The sequence below is a fragment of the Furipterus horrens genome, unplaced genomic scaffold, assembly GCF_987537825.1.
Source record: "Furipterus horrens unplaced genomic scaffold, mFurHor1.1.pri manual_scaffold_1, whole genome shotgun sequence".
Taxonomy (NCBI): Eukaryota; Metazoa; Chordata; class Mammalia; order Chiroptera; family Furipteridae; genus Furipterus; species Furipterus horrens.
The window spans coordinates 182,260,369-182,276,307 of record NW_028327171.1 but is presented as its reverse complement, the minus strand read 5'-3'; the positions used below and the strand labels follow the sequence as shown (position 1 = coordinate 182,276,307).

The 15,939-nt window shown below is 37.9% G+C and overlaps 1 protein-coding gene across 1 annotated transcript in view; it reads left to right on the top strand.

The window, feature by feature from the left end:
- Window positions 1-15,939, top strand: part of STAT4 (signal transducer and activator of transcription 4) — a 97,418-nt gene that overhangs the window by 69,002 nt on the left and 12,477 nt on the right. The window contains exons 9-14 of the mRNA XM_090281988.1: window positions 497-655; window positions 1,360-1,452; window positions 3,994-4,053; window positions 4,354-4,371; window positions 4,460-4,553; window positions 7,150-7,194. Of these exons, the coding sequence (XP_090138114.1) occupies window positions 497-655; window positions 1,360-1,452; window positions 3,994-4,053; window positions 4,354-4,371; window positions 4,460-4,553; window positions 7,150-7,194 (469 nt within the window). The remainder of the gene's footprint in view (window positions 1-496; window positions 656-1,359; window positions 1,453-3,993; window positions 4,054-4,353; window positions 4,372-4,459; window positions 4,554-7,149; window positions 7,195-15,939) is intronic.

The window sequence follows — 15,939 nt, the reverse complement described above, 5'->3', positions numbered from 1 at the left end:
ACACAGTGAGGAAAACTCCAAGCAGATACCTTTCTCCAGAGATCTCCACTGATAAGGCCTACGCTAATATCTAGGACTTATAAAAAGCATACCTATTTGTTTTATATTGTTTTTCTTCTTCAGCATTCTTACACATAACATTCTTCATACCATGTATACTTAAGATCTGAAATTCTCTCTTTGTTCTTTAGTGCATGCCAAATTCTTAACATCTATATGTTCAACAGATTTCTATATGTTGAACAAAGGATATTTAAAAGGGATTTCTTGTTTGTAACTAAAGGTACAAATTAGAAAATGTTCAAAATATTTAACATTGTATCATGCATCTAATAGAAAAAAATGGATTAAGGAAAACATGTAAGGGACTGTCACAAACCTTAAATGGAATTCAGTGATTAACTTAATATTTTAATATTTGCTAAATATAGTTAATAGCTAAAATGATAGATTGGGTGAAAAAAACTATACGTGATTTTCATTTCCTGTTTAATAGCTTTACACTATTGGCAGAAAGTCTGTTCCAACTCAAAAGACAATTGGAGAAATTAGAGGAGCAATCTGCCAAAATGACATATGAAGGTGACCCCATCCCGATGCAAAGACCACATCTGCTAGAAAGAGCCACCTTCTTGATCTACAACCTTTTTAAGAAGTAAGTGTCATCCATTTAAATGTCTCATGACAGCTTCAGTTCTGTGGAGTTGGAGGGACACCCTAACTGGAGTTTGATGTTAAGGTGAAGGAGTGGAAGGGAATTAAACAATGAGCCTCAGGGTAAACTGAATAAAGCTCCAGGGAGGTCCAGAAACATTTCTACTCTTTATTATTCATCAATACTTCCCCCATCAACTGACTCAGTTTTCCATGAGCCAAGCACATCACCCACCTAAAGTTTATTTGTCAACATTTAGAAAGGAAGATTTTAAGGGTTTTTAAAAGTATGTATCCAAGAAATGAAGGGTGGAGAACATGTTTATGTTTATAAGCTCATCTAAAAAAAAATACTAATATGTACCAGAAATCCTAATATCTAGTTTAAAATGGTATGAAGTAACTTTCTGTTTTATCTTTAGTATGATAAAAATAGACAGGGGCTTTTATTCTTGACTCAATTATAACAATTAAGAATTAATTACTGTTGTTACTTTGAGACAATCTTCAGGCATTTTCCCATTTTCTGGTAATTATTTATAAGACATCTTTGGAAAGATCTGAGCTTTAATGGGGGTTTGAATGTCTTCTAAGTGTAGGAAGTTTGGTCCTTGTAAGAGGACAGCATCCTGTTCCTCTGTGGTTTTCAGCCTGTCAATATTTTCAGTGTTTTCAAATGACACGCTTTATTTCCCTTTACTCTAGCTCATTTGTGGTTGAACGACAGCCATGCATGCCAACCCACCCTCAGAGACCGATGGTGCTTAAGACTCTCATTCAGTTCACGGTAAAGCTAAGGTAGGCAGAAAGAGTTCTGTTCTTTTATATGTTTATGGAGCCAAAGCCACTATGTAAATTCAGGCCAATTTCTCTCATTGTGCCTTTCATTCAGCTATTCTTTATTGAGTGCCTCCTGCTTGCCCAGCGCTAAACTGCGGGGAATACTCACAGAAATCTTAAGATGAGGTCCCTGTTTGTAAAGAATATGACAATGAAGATGAGGGCATGAGGGATATTAGGATGAAAATATGAAATCACAACTTCAGGCATCATGGAATTAATTGCTGGAAAGACTGACTTGAGAGAAGACTGCAGAGACTAGAGAATGCCTTACGGTCACTGTGAGGAAGGACCCTGAGGGAAGAGTAGAGGGAAAGGAGAGCAGGATTGCAAGAGAATAAGACTAAGGAGATAATGACTTCCCCGGTCTGTTTCATAAGCATGTGGAGCAGGGGAGCTAGAATTAAGAAGATAGACTGGGGACAGATTAAGGCTTCAAATATCCTAACCAGGAAATACAGTGGCACGTTCTTCCTCTGTGATTACCCAGCAACTAGCTTATTAGATTTTCTGAGAAAACACTCAACTCTACATTTTTTTGTATATACTTATTATGTACCTAATCTAAAAACATATGACTTTGGTGTTATTGTTGCTTTATCTATGTATTTGATCCTTTCCATTAGCATCAGCAACCAAAATGTATAGTTTTCCATAACGACACTTAAAATAATGAGTTTGAGTTTAACTTTTAAAGACTTTCATCATGCTTCAATCTCCAGGGCCCCAAAGTTTTCAATTACTAATCACGCGTTCACCTCTGGAAAGCTGATGGTGATTTAGAGTCCCATTTTTATTTTATTTTTTCAGTTTTATTGAGATATAAGTAACGTGCCACACTGTATACATTTAAGGTGTACAGCATAATGACTTGACATACATAAATTGCAACATGATCACCACAATAAATCTCATTAACATTCACCACTTCGGAACTCCATTTTTATAAGGAAGGCATTTGTCTTCAGTTTGCATTTCAAAAACCCTACCTGGAATTCTTGAGCATTTCCTTGTGTATATTTTACACTAAGACTTAAAAACCAAAACAAAAGCCAGGTTCCCTTTTAAAATTTCATAATTTTCAAGGTTGCTTATACTTTAACCTCACTTTTCTACTTAACCCAGTGCATAGTCTTTGAATCAGTGAATGAGTGATTCAAAGATTATCTCAGAAACTGAACTGAACCTACAGAGAGAGATTCTAACAGAGGGTACAGTTCAGAAGAAATGGGGAAAGAAAAGAAAAAAGGGGCTGACACCAGAAGAAGGAATTAAAGGAATTTTTATTCTGACCTATAATCACTTGATTTGAAGTTAGTCCTTTTTAAATTATGAACATTTTTGCTGTTACTTAAATATAGTATATTTAAAGATTGCCAATGCATTTAAGTGGGAATTTTCCATATTCTACTGGAGGCCTAGTCCTTCTCAATATTTTTACTATAAAACAGTTATCATCAAAACATTTAGTTTTACTAAGCTTACAAAATATGTTCTTATAATATGAGGGGAAAATGAAGCCCTATTGACTTTGATTTCTCTATACATTTAACCCAAATTCAGGCTTTAGCCAAAATATATAGCTCTTTTTCTGACCTAGCCAATGTATTATCCAACACAGATCAACTAAAGCAATATGAAAACACTTCCCAAATGTTTATCATTATAGTAAGTGGCTGATGTCAGTATCAGTAACATGGCAAATTGAAGAGGAAATAGGTGTTTTTAAAACACACTAACATATAACTAGAGATAATGTAATTTGATATGTGTGTATATGTTATAAATATATTTAAATATCTAAATATAAAAGGCTTTTAGGACTTTACATTTTAACCCTTAACTCTTTTTTAATATATTTTATTGATTATGCTTTTACAGTTGTCACAATTTTTACCCCTTTGCCCACCTCCACCCAGTACCCCCATTCAACCTAGCAGTCCCCTCCCTTAGTTCATGTCCATGGGTCATGCATATAATAAGTTCTTGGCTACTGCATTACCTATACTGTTCTTAACACCCCCCTGTCTATTTTGTAGCTATCAATTTGTGCTTCTTTTAAGAGGAGTCTCTTGAGAATCCCACAATTTATTCTGTTGCCCCAACCCCCACTGGTTTTCAAAGCCAAAAGTTATAAGGACTTGTGTTCCTGGTGCTGGAACTCTGGGCTGGGTGGTCTGGTGTTGGGCTGGGAACCCTCGCACCCAAGGTATTCCTCCTGATTTTTATCCAGCAAATATGGATGTGGGACTGCTGGTTCCCATCTCTGTGCCTCTCTGCACATCTCCACCCCACCTACCCATCTGGATGAATGTGGCTTCTTTAACTCCTTGGTTGTTGGATTTCCACACAGCTCAATTTTCTGACAATTCTGGGTGATATTTGTTTTGTAGTCTAGTTGTATTTTTTGTTATAGTTGCGGGGGGGAGGTGAGGCATGTTTACCTATGCCTCTATCTTGACTGGAAGAAAGTCTGATTCTTTATTTATGTCTTTTCAGACTACTGATAAAATTACCAGAACTAAACTATCAGGTAAAGGTGAAAGCATCAATTGACAAGTAAGCATCTAATTTCATTTTGAATCATGAAAATGTAAGACTTCTATAAAAGAGTTGTTACTATTATATAGAATAATTTCAAACTTTTAAATTTACTTCTCTAACATTACATATCAGTATGCTTCAAATATTTGACTTTGAAGCTCAAACATTCAACCAAACCTCAGTGAAGCTTTATTTTTAAAATTTTACTGTAAAGACTTAAAATGAATGTTTATATACTATCCTCTAAAATATGATGGAAAGTTTTTACTAGGTCTATTAAATAGCTTATTTTAAGGAATCTTCTTGGTTTTACAGGAATGTTTCAACTCTAAGGTAAGACATTTCCTTTAGAACTTTTTTTTTTGTTCTCATAAATATATTTTACCTGAGAGCATGTAAATAGCTAAGATTTCTTCTCTAGTAATCGAAGATTTGTCCTTTGTGGAACTCATGTGAAAGCCATGTCCATTGAAGAATCTTCCAATGGGAGTCTCTCGGTAGAATTTCGACATTTGGTGAGTAAATTTACACAGTAAAATTATACAAGCTTTTTTTTTTTTTTTTTTCAGATCAGACACAATTTTCTAATAGGTCTTATAACACAATATATGTTGTTTCTTATGTGAGATTCAGGGACATATTTAGAGAAATAAAGCATGCCATTATTGAAGAATTTAAAATGGTAGAAGGAACACTGAAGGTAAACTCAGAAGGTCTGAGGTCTTAACAATGGTGAGGTAGTATCTAAATAAATATAGTAATTGTTCCATAGATCTTGGTGATAATGACAGAAGTAATCCATTTTATAATGGGTAGACATTCCTGGGTTTATTTTTAAAATCTCCTCAAGAAATGATATCCAGTAACAAGTCAGTTTCATTTTGGGAGAATTAGCTTGGGGGAAAATGGGATGTTCCTGGGTATGATAATTGCAGTGTGGCTTGGCATGTCTAGAAAGCTTCTGACCCAGCCTTATCCTGTTGCTTCTTGTTTTTACCACTTCCTCTTAACTAGAGTTTTCTTCTTGCTTTCTTTCTAATTCTTTGCATAGTTCTTAGATTCCCAAAGGCCCTCCTTGCTTTTCTCACCAGAAACATGTTACTCATCTGGTTTGTTAGCATTTAGGAAGTAGCTCACCTGAATGCTTGAACACTACTGAATCAGCCTCAAAAAGTCTGTTTCTAAAAGACAAAAAATTTATGTTAACAGAAAGGTACCTGCATACACAAATTTATGCTGGTTTTTGTTTTTAGTTTGTTTTTGTTTGGTCTCAGTTTTGAAGAGTAGATTTCTTTTTAACTTAACCCTATCATGTGAGACTGTTAAATAAAATGTAATGAGAAGTTATATATTATACATCCTTATAACTAGTACATTTTTTTACTTAGGTTTAATTTCTGTCCTCAAGGAATTTGCAATAATGGGCAATGTTTTCTAATAAATTAGTAAAGCAATAACAGGCCCTTAAATTAGAGATGTCTCTCTCCCCCAAAAAATCACATGGAAAAGGAAGGACAAGGAACATACCAAAAAGTGGTTAGTTCTTTATTCTAACATATATAATATATAAAATTTAAAAAACCTTAGTTTTTACAATGTTCTAGTCACAAAGTGAGCCCTGGCTGGTTTGGCTCAGTGGATTGAGCGTCGGCCTGCGAGCTAAGTGTCGCTGGTTCGATCTTCCAGTCAGGGCACATCAGAGAAGGAAAACTCTGACTCCAAAAAACCTCCGCTGCCTTGCGGCATACCTCTTCAGGGGAAAGGCTAAGGGAGTAAACCCCGACAGAAAATCCGGAGCCGGAGTCCCTAAGGCGGTTTGACGTTGTAGTCAACACCGGCAACTCCTGCGGCGCACCTGAAGCCAAGCTGTATTGACTCCGTCTTTCCCTTGGACCCTTCAGCTGCGAAGAGAGGGGGGGGTCTGCTGCATGGGCAACAGCAGACCCTCCATATCACCCTGCCCAGGCTCTGTAGCTTCAGCTTCACTGGAGAGGACACTCCAGCGTCATCGCAAGATGTCGATTCAACACGGGAGGAGACAGATACCGTGTCACTCCCGAGTCGGACTGCACAGCCATTCTCGGCGGTGCAGATAGACTCTTAAGAAGCTACACCATCGTCTCTCGAGACGGACGGCTGCCGACGAGTCACAAAGCATTTTCATATATATTATTTTTGTATAACTTTAATCACTTTTAAATACAAAAGTAAATGAAGAAAATCAGAGAAGCAACAATTTTTTAAAGGTTTATTTATTTATTTTTAGAAATAAGGGAAGGGAGGGAGAAAAAGTGGGAGAGAAACATTGATGTGAAAGAGAAATATCGATCTGTTGCCTCTCATACGTGCCCTAACCAGGGACTGAACCTTCAACACAGTCAGATGCCCTGACCAGAAGTTGAACTGGTGACCTTTCACTTTCCAGGCTAAGGCCCAACAAACTGAGCCACACCAGTCAGGGCAGAGAAGCAAACTTTTTTAAATTAAAAATCACCTGAAATTCCACCACCTTATTTTTGTTTCATTTGTTTTTTCCTATGTATACATTTTTAAGTCAGATGAGATTGTGCACATTATATAACTTGTTTTCTGTCTTTTTTTTTTAATTAAGTAATCCCTATCATGAACATTTTTGTGTCAATAAGTTCTCTTCTCCTCTATCATTACCTAGTACTTACCGTACCAGGTGGCACCCTGCGCCATCTTCTATTTCCCAGTGCTCTGTGTTAAGACTGGCTTTCCAGAGACAGGGAATCTTCACGGCTTAGCTCAGATGATACTTTCCAGGTACAAAGAAGTGTTGAAGAAATTGAAAAATATCCCAACATGATTTCCTCTTTCCAAAATGTTGACTGAAATAAACACAGTTTTAATGGTATAGCAACCTTCTTACTTACATCAATGGAGGAGTCTGAACTGGCACTCTATAAGGTGAAAGAGGGAGCTTCTTTCTGTTCAATGTGGGTGCCTCCATTAGGTTTCCACGAGTTAAAAGACGTCTGGGTTACTGTCAGAATTGTGACCAAGAAAATCTCTACAATAGGTACAATCAACTTGACATTTCGCTTATAATGCTTCTCTGTGTAAATACTATTGTTTTCTTTTACAAAGCAACCAAAGGAAATGAAGTCCAGTGCTGGAAACAAAGGAAATGAGGTAGGAAATGTTTTCTCCTAAAGAGTTTTCCAAGAAAATAATTCTATAACATCTTATTTTTACAAAACTCTTAAACTTCCCTTTATATTTTATATAAAGTCAAATTCATGTTTCTAATTACAAATCTAAAACTTGATAATTACAGACAGTATAAGAAGTTTTGTTTTAAAAAGGAGGAAAGTGCATGTAACAACACCCTCCTAAGGAAATGTCTGTGAACAATTTGGTTCACATCATTCTAGACATTATGTATATATTACTTTAAAATATATATATACACACTGTTTCATAACCTATTTTTTTTTCACAAAGAAATGTAAGGTGAACAGCTTTCCATAACCTTAAATACTCTTGGAGAACATGATTTAAAGTGGTTGTATTATATTGCACTTTACAGGTGTGCCATACTTGCTTTAGTCACTCCTCCATTCTTATAAAATATTTTTTAAAACTCATTTTCCACAGATAAGAGGTAAGTCTCAAACATCATAACACATATGAAAACTACAGGTGTAAAACAATCCTATTATTTCATGGTATCATTTGTCTCGCTTTTTGTTTAGGGTTTGTATTTCACTGAATTACTTGTTCAAAAGAATAAATGGACACAGTCCAGGTATTCACATTTGAGCCGGTAAATGATAGAGTGATCAAATCTTGGATTGGAAGTGGTCTTGGAAGTTATGTATTTGGTTTGCCTAGATACTAGGACATATGTCTGGACACTACATATTTAGAATTAGAAAAACTGGGTTTGAGTCTATTCTGACAGTGACTGAAAATGTGATCCTCAGCTAATGGTCTGTTGGAGAAATACTGCATTTTTTTCCCCTCTAAGAGATCAGAGTAGTACTTTCCATTGCTCTCTGCCCAGAGATGCTGCACAATACAGTTATAAAACAGTGAGGTTGATTTCTGGAGTGGTTGGTGTGTGGATCCCATCTCCTGGCTTTATACCTCAGAGTTCCTATAAGAATCTCTTTTAATTATTTGGAAGATAAAAGCACTTTATAAATCCAACATTCAGCTATAATCAATCTAACCCACCTCACAAAATCACAAAGATCCATCACAACAGGTTATTGCTCCACATTTTTCCTTCCAAGAATTCTTCAGTCTCTTAATCTTGTCTTAAAGATCATTTGGCAAATACCACAGCCTTACCAAAGATGAGCTCAGTCACCTCCCAGTCAGGATAGCACCTCGGTTTAGGCCAGAGCTGCAAACAGGTCTCCACTGCCCAGATATCACATGAGTGTAAGAATATTCCAGTAAACCAAAGAAGTGGAAGTTATTCTTCCTACCTTATAGAAATGCATAACGGTTTTCCAAACTTCTGGCGGAAACATTTTATTAGCACATTATAAATAAAAGCCCATTTCACCCCTCTCACTGGAATTTCGGCCAGTTATAAACAACATTTCATGCTGTGTGGCATCCCTGAAGAATACTGACTAAGTCTGAATAAATTAAGCACAATGCTTCTGAACTCTTCTTAAATAAAAAAATCAAATGGGAATAATCTAAATAGCTTAGCTCTTCAGTACATTGTCATCTTTATGAATATAAATCAAAATCTTGGATTTCCCTAAAGACAGAAATCTAAGTAAATCATTTTCTGCTATAGAGAAACCAACCAGTCTTAGTAATGCTGCCTGCTTATATTAATTTGAATGTATTTCTTATTTTCCAGTTAATTACAAAATTGTACAGTACATATCAGAATGCTTTTATTTCTTCCCTTTTTTAATCAACTTTGTCAGATGAGGATAGTTTTATTTTAAGCTGTTCTTTGAGCTCCCCCTGCTGATAGAATTTTAATATGACTCCTCGTTATGTTTAAAAGAAGCCCAGACTGGAACACTGTTTTATGTGCTACAGGCACAATTAAAAAGTCACAATATATATAAGTGGGCTCAGAAAGATGAACCAATGAATGAGGGGCTTAGCCAGGAAGTGAAGGTAACCAAAGGACAGCCAGGGAAGAGCTGGGACAGACCAGGTGGTCCAGTGGGGTTCATGAAGCCATGATGCCAGTGATTGAAGTAATGAACATTTCCCAAAAACAGGAAGCTCAGATATTATAACCTCATCTTAAGTTTCAGTTAGTACCTGTTGTTTTCCTGTGAGCTGTTGTTTACCTGTGTCAAGAGTTTGCAGCATGATAAAAAATTATTTTTAAAAATCCTCCTATGACATTTACTATATACTGGGTATTGTCTACCAGTTTCACTGACATTGATTTATGTAACCCTGGGGACACCGCTATGAAGTAATACCATTCGTGTGGGACTCACTTCAGTTAGGCCAACCAGGACAGAGAGTGATCAGGTCAAGAATCAAACCATGGCTTCCATGTCTGTGCTCTTGGCCGTGAAGCCATACTACCTCTGGGATCGTACGACTTCCCCTGGAAGAAGCTGTGCTGGTTGGCACTCCTCTTCGACCCACTCTCACCCCTTTACCTCATCATGCCCCTTCCATTTGCTGGGATTCCTGTGTGGGAGATCTTTGCATGTTTGCAGGTAATAACTCATCCTTTCTTCTCTGCTCCAACTGCGGCTGCTGTGGAATCCAACCACTCAGAAATTACATAGCTACCTTGCACCAGAATCTTTACAAAGTTTGGCAGGATGTTAAAATAATGCTTCCTCAGGAAATGTTGTTGACCTCTCCCTTACCTCCTACTGGCATCAGTGGGATTGTAGAAATAGCATTCTGTTGGGTTCTGCCTTTTAAAGTCAGCTGACCTGGCACAAGCCACGTAACCTCACTAACTCCCAGTTTCCTTATCTATAAAATGGGGATTGTGTTAACCTGCTCTTCATAGCTTTGCTGGGAGGACCAAATGAGATGGTGTGTGTAAGAGTCAACTGTGGTATGCTGTGCAGGTGTCTGCTATAGCTCCTCCTGATCAGCCCTCCAGACTGCCCCCTCTGTGAAGAGTAGATACTATATTTACACTGGTGGGGAAACACTCCAAAGGAGGTAGATCTGACCCAGGACAAATTGCTGATCCTAAGCCTTCTCTGCCCATCTCCCAAAGTGCGTGGCTGGAGACATTTCCTGTCAAGGGCCCTTGAGCATATCCCTCTTATGGATCCAGACCCCTGAAACTTCAGAGCACCATGATCCTCTGCCCCTTTTATTGGATCATATGTCTCAAGTTCCTACCACCACCTCGCTGGCTCCCAACCCTATTCTCTCTCTCTCTCTCTCTCTCTCTCTCTCTCTCTCTCTCTCTCTCTCTCTCTCTCTCTCTCTCTCTCTCTCTCTCTCTCTCTCTCTCTCCCTCCCTCCCTCCCTTCCTCTCTCCTTCTCTCACACACACAACACATAATTTAATTTTGGGGTCCCTCAGTTCTGCTTTTCTGCTTTTGTGGTTGTGAGAACTTGGATTGGATATGTATTAAATGATCAAGAACATACCAGGATATCATGAATGATAGTTTCCTTAAGGCTGCCATTCCAGACATCCTTAGAATTGCAGCACCCCATGGCTGTTTGACTCTGAGATTATCTAAGAAGAGGTGACCTATCAGGATGTGCCGGGGCTCCTGACTGTAGGATTGAGTGAAGGGAAGAAGTTGCATTAGGCCCGTACTGTTCCCAGAAGACCCACAAAGACCAGAGAGGTGCCTTAGGAGCCACCTCTAGATTAGGGGTTGGTGAAAGTGGAGCTCAGATGAAGGTCCATCTCTCATGTGATTGTACCCCTGTTGCAATCAAGACAGCTCTATTTTATGCATTCTACAGTTGGGAACCCAAGTGTGAAATTTCTTTTTAAGAATATGTTCCAGTATTAAAAAAAAAAAAAATTGAAAACCATTGGACTAGACAGTTGCAGCAGCTCCTTTGTCTAAGAGTTCATAACCTGGAAAACTGCAATATCAAGTGTGGTCTTTACATTTGTTAAAAAATAAGTTTAAATCTAAGAATCTGCTTTGGAATTTTAAACACTCCTGGAGGAATCTATAGACACACTGTCACAAAATCAAAGTTAGTAATTGCTGCTTCTTTCCACCTTTGCTCTTTTCTTGTAAGAGTCACCATAAAGAAACAATTGTATTACCTAGCAAGTGACCATACTTTGAGGGCCTCAGTCTGTCTCTGTAAGATAAACATTCCCAGGGAGCAACATTTCCTGAAGGTCCTTAGGAAGACAGCTAGAGAGTGATTGTTGAAATGTGGAAACTGTTTGAACGGGGAAGCTGGAATCACAGTCTCTCGAGTTTCCTCTTTGTCAGCAGGCTTTAACTAATAAATGACAGTTTTAGCTACAGACCGAGGTGTTAGGTAATTTTGTTTATGTGGTGGAAAGTCATGAAGCACGAAGAAGCTATTAGTAAAGTCTGCATGACTTGAGTTTCACTTAACAAAATGGCCAAAACAGATGTTCTTTCAAGGCTCAGTGTTCTCAAACACAAACACACTACTCACGCTGCAACTAGCCCAAGCATTTTCACTGGAAGTGGATTTCCTTCTGAACTAATTTATGTAGTTGCAATGCTTTCTTAAAAGAGAGATATCAGTACAAGAACACTAACAATGTAGACTTTTTAATGCAACACCCTCCATACAGTCCCCTTATTTCATGGGCTGAGAATGAATTGTCATTTTACATTCATTTATTATCCTGTGACAAAGGTCCATTTCTCATGTGTATGGGGACAGGGAAAGCTGAATTTACAAAAGGAAGGCAACTCACTTGGCCTGGATCAGGTATTTGCAAGCCCTTGCCTGATTGTCTACATTTGCTGATGCATCAGATATTTGCAAGGTCTTGCCTGACTGAATACGTCTGCAACACGTAGCCTTTTGATAACGAAAGCTGGAGCCATAGGGGCTGGAAACAAAGCAGGAGCACGGAACATCCTGACTATTAGATTAGAGCAGGAGCTACTTGCAAGATGTCTGAAAACAAACACTCCACCTACAGCTTTCTCAGGAGTTTCTCATCAGTTTCGTTTCTTAGAAGTTTCACTTGTTAGTTTTACCTCCTGACTGCTGATGTCAGTAGCTGATGTAATAGAACATTATAAATAAACTTGGTGGACTCAGGCCCATGTCATTGTCTCTCCATCCGAGGGCAATGGACCACCTGACTCCCACTTTGCATTAATCTTGTGTCTGTGTTTTTCTTTTAATCTCCACGTCGCCCTCCTCTCTGGTACCTTACTTAGGTTTTGACATCGAGCTGCGCGAGTCGCAGCACTCATGTGATTGTACCATTATTTTCCCTCTCATAATTGTTTCCCAGCATCTAACCCAGTGACAGGTACTTAATAAATTACCCATCAACTCAATGGAGTATTGTAATTGTGATCTCTTCCACATAGTTTTCCTTGTACAGTTTTATCACAGATTACCTTTGTTAAGTCATGAGCAAGAAGTTTAGATGGAAATCATCCTTATCACAGTCATATTTACTTAGCAGAGGTTTCCTTCCAGATCAAAAATGATAACCATTTCTTAACTTTCTAGGATTTCAGGATGTACTATTAGACACTGAACAGAGGAAACAAAAAAAGAGTATGGTGGTATCTATACCTATCTTTCATTAGGCTGTATCTTTTTTCCAGTTGGAGCCCTGCTCAAGTTATTCAGCCAGTTTTCCAGTTTCTTAGCAGATTATCCAATGGCTACTTTTCTTTAGAAGTAAAATATAGTCAATCCAGTTACAATATTCAATATCATAGAAGTATCATAAATATAAATATTTTAAATTCATAATCATCTCAGATAAGTAGAATGGCTTTTAGTACAGACATTAATGATGCATCTTACCAATGACATTTTCTTAATCTGTACGCCATGAATCCTGGGGATGCGAAATGGAATAGTGTCCCTGGCTCCGGCTACACTGATAAAGTAATAGAGGCTGTGACTGGTAGCCATGCAAGCTTTGAAAATTAATGATGCTTCCTTTTGTCAGAGCTGCTTCTCTCCAGTCATGTGTATTAGAAGTCAGCTTCTTTGGTGGATTTTGTTCTAAGTGTGCTTCACAATTGCATTAGGGATTTTAAGTAAACATCAGAAATTAGTTTGAATCACATTCCAGTTCAGTAAAGTAATACCTAAAACACAAAGTCATCTCCCAAAGTTAATGGACAACCTGAGTGTCATTGCTCTGTCTGTGGGGTCTTAATTTTTCACACTTTGGATGGGTGCAGTAACTCAAAAATCTGAGGAAATTATCCACAATGAATGATCATATCATATATATATTTAACCATATAAAACTATAGAAGCTAGAATCAGGGTGGGGTGAGACCTCATATTCAAAAAGGCTCCCTTTGGCTATCTTCCAGCCACACCTCTCTACAAAGAAAGATGTCTGTGGGTTCAAGCAATGTGTTCCTCTGAAATCCAGGACCAGAATTTCCAGCCTAATAGACCTCAAGCCTACTTCCAGGGCCTGTGAGGGCCTCTTCTCTAGGCATAGTCACCCAAGCATAGTGTCACCAACAATACAAACATTTCTAGGCACAAGCACATAGGCCTTGAGGCCACAGTAGTCATGTGAGGCCCTTCACAGAGGTAGATTACCACATTCTCCCAAGCCACCACATTCCAGTGAGACTTGGAGAAGTTAAAACCTGGCCAATTCAGTTATGTGAAAGCTTGGATGTCAAGGCAGGAGGCTAGGCTATTTTTTAGCAGTTTGTTAACTTGACTTACAATGGTTAAGTATTTAGACATATGCTCTGTAGGTCTCCATCTGTGCGTTTGCCTCAGGCCTCTCCACTGTTCTGCACAGGCTTGTATCATCCTGCCATTGAATTCAGTGAGAGAATGTGAAGGGCACCCGTTAGTGAACATGAAACTGTGGGTTTCATAGGGTACTGAGATCTTCTATTGTTTAAAAACTGTGTTTTTCATTCAATTTCGTGCCTAAACACAAGTCAACTACATCATCTCATGCTCAACCAGAGAAACAGCTATGTATGTATGTATGTATGTATGTATGTATGTGTTTATTTGCTGAAACATGGGATGGGAGGAATGGGGGTGAGGGACTGTCTGTTTGGTATGTTGAATGTACTGGGATTTTCACACAGAATTTTTATTTAACATAACTTTCTTCTAACCCAGTAAGAAGCAATCCCACCCTAGAGAAGATACCTGCATGCAATGTAATATAGCACAAGGATCTAACCCAAAGGAGAGAGGAATTTTTAATTCTCTATTTCCTTCTCAGTAACAAATACTAAATTTATCATTCACTGTCAATAAATTCTTCCTCACATAATTGTTATTCATGTCATCATATTAGAACTGTTTTTAATATTTGAAATTTAATCAGGTTGATTCTGCATTGTTATTACCACGTATTCAGTATTAGATCTCCCTTCCTCCCAGAGCTGACTCTGCTACCCCCAACCCCACCCTGACTTTTCTAGTCAAATAATTCCACTGCTGTTTACATTTTCACACAGGGATGATTTTTAACAATTGTTTAAGTTTTCTACACCACCTCCAAATCTCTCACATCCATTTTGAGACTAAACACAGTGCGGATACACCACATTGAGAATAATTTTCTCACACATTCTACCTTGGGTTCTTGTTGAGCATCTGACTCAGTAGGCCTGAGATGAGGCCAGAGATTCTGTTTTTCTAAGAAGCTCTCAGTGAGGACAGTACTGATGGTCCTGGGCACATAGCAAGGTGCTGTAAGATTTCATCAGGGTGAAACAGCAGTTCCTGTCCCACTCCTTCCCACTCCAAGTGCACTCCAGAGGTGATCATTTTGGGGGCTGTAAATATCATGTTAGTATCATACTGCTATTTCTTTTTAAAAAATATTTATTTGTTTTTAGAGAGAGGAGAAGGGAAGGAGAAAGAGAGGGAGAAAAATATCAATGTGTGGTTGCCTCTCACGCACCCCCAACTGGGGGCCTGATCTGCAACCCAGGCTTGTGCTCTGACTGGGAATTGAACCAGTGACCCTTTGGTTCACAGGCCGGTGCTTAACCCACTGAGCCACACCAGCCAAGGCCATACTGCTCTTTGTTTCTTAATTTTTTTATTTTGTACATTTAACTCCTGAATTCCTTCTATAAAAGATTTAGCTATGGTTCTCTTATACCAGCACTCCACACATATAAGTTCCCCCTCCCCAACTTCACAATATCATTATATGACATACTCTGGTTTAGTCAAAATATTCATGTTTACATTACTATGATTATAAAAAAGTATGAACAGCTGAGCCATATAACATAGTATTATTGTATTCCCAGTCTTGTATTACTTTTACTTTTCTCTGTATTTATTAGTTGTCTCAATTTTTTTTTATCAAGTTATTTTATGTACTTGTCACTACTATAGCTCAAAACTTGCCTTCAGAATTTGAAAACTCCTTGTAGTTTGGTCAAACAAGTCAATCTGAATTTCTATCTTTTTCTTTTTTCTTGGCATCATCCCATTGGAAACCCTCCATTTGTTGCTCCAATCTGGGCCAATTATCTTCTGATCCTTTTGCACAATTTTTAAAAAAATTTTCTTTCACCATCATCTTAGGGAGTACCCCTTCTCCTTTACTAGATATTGAGAAATTATTTTCTAAAGTGATTGTACCAATTCTCATCAGCAGTCTATGAGAAGTTACCATTGGGTTCTGTCTTTGCTCTGTCCTCTATTCCATTTTCTCTGTTCTCTTTCCAGAAATTCTGTTAGTTTGTTGTTGGAATTTTTATACTAATTCTCTGTTATCTTTTCTATCCTATCTTTTATTTCTTC